The sequence below is a fragment of the Bison bison genome, unplaced genomic scaffold (genome assembly GCF_000754665.1).
Source record: "Bison bison bison isolate TAMUID 2011002044 unplaced genomic scaffold, Bison_UMD1.0 scf7180017864203, whole genome shotgun sequence".
NCBI lineage: Eukaryota > Metazoa > Chordata > Mammalia > Artiodactyla > Bovidae > Bison > Bison bison.
Window position 1 is genome coordinate 6,544,160 of NW_011494775.1, and position 3,406 is coordinate 6,547,565.

The window sequence follows — 3,406 nt, forward strand, 5'->3', positions numbered from 1 at the left end:
GGAGTGGCCGGCCACTCCCCGGTCCGAGGCAGTGCCCTAGTGTGTAACACTCTCCCCGCCCCGCCTCCGCCCCAGGTCCTCCTGCAGGAGCCCAACCCAGGCATTGAATTCGAGTTCTGGCTCCCTCGGGAGCGCTATGGCCCCTTCCAGGCGCAGGCTCAGGTCTTGGGCTGGTCCCCGCGGCAGCCTCAGCCTCGAGAGGTAGAACCTCAGCCCCTTGAGTCCCCCACTGTCATCCCTCCACGGACCCCGATACCCACTCCAGGTGAGCTGGGGACAGCCTGGGTGGGGGGCCAGCAGGGGCAAGGCCCGCACCCCTGACCACACTGCCCCTGCAGAGCCCTGTCCACCCTGCCCTGACACCCGCGGTCGTGCCCACCGGTTACTCCACTATTGCGGCAGTGACTTTGGTGAGAGGTCCCTGACCCCATCCCTCACCTGGCCCCCAATTGACCTGAACTTGACCCCTGTCTTGCTGACCTGTAACTCTGGTCCAACTTTACCCTTCACTCCTTGACCTGACTACAACTTGACCCGTTGTGACCCTAATTTTGACTCCCTGATCTGATCCTTTGCCCTAATCTGACTCCTGACCCCTCATTGATCCCTAAGCTGATCTTGACCCCAGGCCACAGCTGACCACAGTCCCCAAGAGCCTCCATTGCCCCACCTGACCCCCAGTTCTGTCGTCTTGCAATGGGTGCATGGTTGGGACCCAGACCCTGTCCAGCAGGGCTCAGCATGGTCCCACCCACAGTGTTCCGGGCCCGTGTGCTGGGCCGTGTCCGCCAGGCTCAGGAGACTCGCTATGAGGTGCGTGTGCAGCTCATCTACAAGAATCGCTCTCCACTGCGGGCCCTGGAGTACGTGTGGGCGCCAAGCCGCTGCCCTTGCCCCCCGCTGGCCCTCCATCGGGACTACCTGCTGGCTGCGCGGCGCCTCATCAGCCCTGATGGCACCCAGGACCGGCTGCTGCTCCCCCATGCTGGCTATGCTCGGCTCTGGAGCCCTGCCGAGGACAGCCGAGTGCGCCTGGCTGCCCGGCACTGCCCTCTCTGAGCCCCCGGACTAGACCTTGGCCACACATGGGTGACTAGTCTTAAAGTCAGCATATGTCTCCTCTTGCCATAGTTTCCAGGGAGCTAGGCACTGTTTGTCTTCCACCTGCAGCTCTATGACTCTCCCATCATCACACTCAGACACCTCTACATTCAGAGCCGCTCTCACCAGCAGGCCCACACGGGTGGGGACTCACTGAACAGACTTTTAATTCTGGTTTCCTCTCTCACCTTGGCTGCCAGGAAACCCATAGCTGTTCTACACTCAGAGACTTTGTGTCTGCTTTCATTCCCCTTGCTTCACACTCATGTGCTCAGAGACATTGTCACACACAAGCCTGGTCCCAGGAAAACATGCCTAAAGAGATGTTGTAATGGTTTTCCCTCTTGTCCTGCCTACCAGAAAGTTCATCACTGTTTAACCCCCGACACTCTCTCCTTTCACGCTGCTACTTACACATGTACTCTCACATTTTCAGAGACACTGTCACAAACAGGCATGACCCCCAGAAAACATGCCTACCCAGGCACTGTAACATACCAATGTCCCCTTTTGCCCTTGCCACCAGGAAGTTCACAGATAATCTTAACAGCTTCAGCAATTTGAGGGTGGGGTGGGCTTTCCTCCAGGCAACCCTGCTGTTCATCCCTTTTTTATTCCTATTTAATTTTTACAAGAGCTGTTTAAAAAAAAACAAAAAACAAAAAACAAGCCCAATTACACACACTTGGCCGCAGACACTTTGGAATGCGCTGGTAATGAGATCCACAGTCATGCTCCCTGCTCACCCCCACCCCCCCCACCAACCCCAGTGTGCACATGTGATCATGTGCCCTTTGTCCTTCCTCCTGGTCCAGCCTCCAACTCTCTCCAGCATGACTGATCCTGGGAGCATTGTGATGACAGGAAATAGATGATATGGGAAGGTGAGGGTTTCTTAGGTCCCAACCCCATCCCCATGCCCCTTGGGGCCACACATTCATCTCAGGCCATTTCGAGGGGGGGACCCCTCCAGCAGAGTAGGTAGGTCAGTGCCCCACCTTCAGCCTGTGCCCTGTCCTGGTGTTCTGGATGTGGTCTCCTCATAGCTTCTAGAGCCAGGAGGGTAGGCCTAGGTCATGTGGATTGGAAGTGTCTGCGGGGTACCAGCAAACCTCTCCTTCTGCCTCTCCACCCTGAGTGGGGTGGCTCATGAAATCATTTGAGACAACCTGCTCATCTGTACTGTCTGTGGTTGTTTTCCTCTGGGCCGCAGGATGGTGGGAGTGTGCAAGGGGTGCAGGACATGCAGGTCTCAGTGGACTCAACCCTTGACCTTGTGGGTGACTCCGGTCAAGCCCTGCAGCTCTCTGGGCCTCAGTTTCCCCATCTGTGAGTACTCTTTCAGCCCCACTCAGCCCTGACCATGGGAAGCACACTCTTCGAGACTCCTGCCCTACCCCTTTGGTTCACTCGTGCGTTCCTCCAAAGACTATTTATTGAGCGCCTACTGTACGCCTGGGACCAGCAGCGCCTGGGGCAGCCCAGGCCTGGCCCAGTCTTCTGCAAAAAAAAAAGCCGGAGGATCTCAGGACCGCCCCCTCCCGCGAGGCCGAGAGGGTCGCAGCTCTGGAGGGAGGCGTGTGGCCCGCGCGCCCCCTGGTGGCAGGACGGGGAAGAAGGGATTCCGCGCTCCGGGTGTTACCTGCAGTCCCCAAGGGACCCCGAAAGGCCCAGATGGGCCCCTCTGCCTCACTACAGTGCGGGGATGGATCGGGGAAGTTGAGTCTCCGGCTTCCTCCGCCCCGGAGCTTTGTGGAGTAGCGCTGCCATCTACTCACCAGCTATCTGGACCGGTTGGCCAGGGCGAGGCGCCTGCCCCGGGGTGGATTGGGGGTGGGGGGAGAAAGACGCCAGTGCGGGGTTCACTATCACACAGCATGGCCTGTGACCCCACCAGCCGCGACTTCCAGCAGCCGCTCCTTCAGGCGGCAACATTGTTTCCGGAAACGACCTTGTAACCAGGGATCGATGGAGCCATTTAAAGACAGAACACATTGCAATTTTAGATACTCGAATTCAGCAACGTAGTTGAGGTCCAAACTAGCATTAGCACTTGCCCAGCAAAAGTTCCACACCGCTTTGACACTTTCTTTTTAAACATGAATAAAAAGGCCAGGTGGTTACATGCAACAAAGGAAATGAGTGACTCAAGATCTGTTTCTTTGTGTCTTTACCATCCTCGGGTTTATTATTGACTGTCCACTTGGGTTAGCCACTGGATCGCTGCCCGGAGGGACCGCAGGTGATTACAGACGGAAACTCCCTCTCCAGGGAGGCATGCACAACTGAGTCCACTCAAGCCTCC

The 3,406-nt window shown here is 57.3% G+C and overlaps 1 protein-coding gene across 7 annotated transcripts in view; it reads left to right on the top strand.

Annotated features, from left to right (window-relative positions):
* The window catches only part of ADAMTSL5 (ADAMTS-like 5), an 8,616-nt gene extending 5,381 nt beyond the window's left edge, over nt 1-3,235 (top strand). For all 7 annotated transcript variants that reach the window (XM_010844562.1, XM_010844560.1, XM_010844561.1 and 4 more), the window contains 3 exons: nt 76-265; nt 339-410; nt 758-3,235. In XM_010844562.1, coding sequence (XP_010842864.1) covers nt 76-265; nt 339-410; nt 758-1,059 — 564 coding nt within the window. In that variant the 3' untranslated portion in view covers nt 1,060-3,235. The remainder of the gene's footprint in view (nt 1-75; nt 266-338; nt 411-757) is intronic.
* The last annotated feature ends 171 nt before the right edge of the window (nt 3,236-3,406 follow it).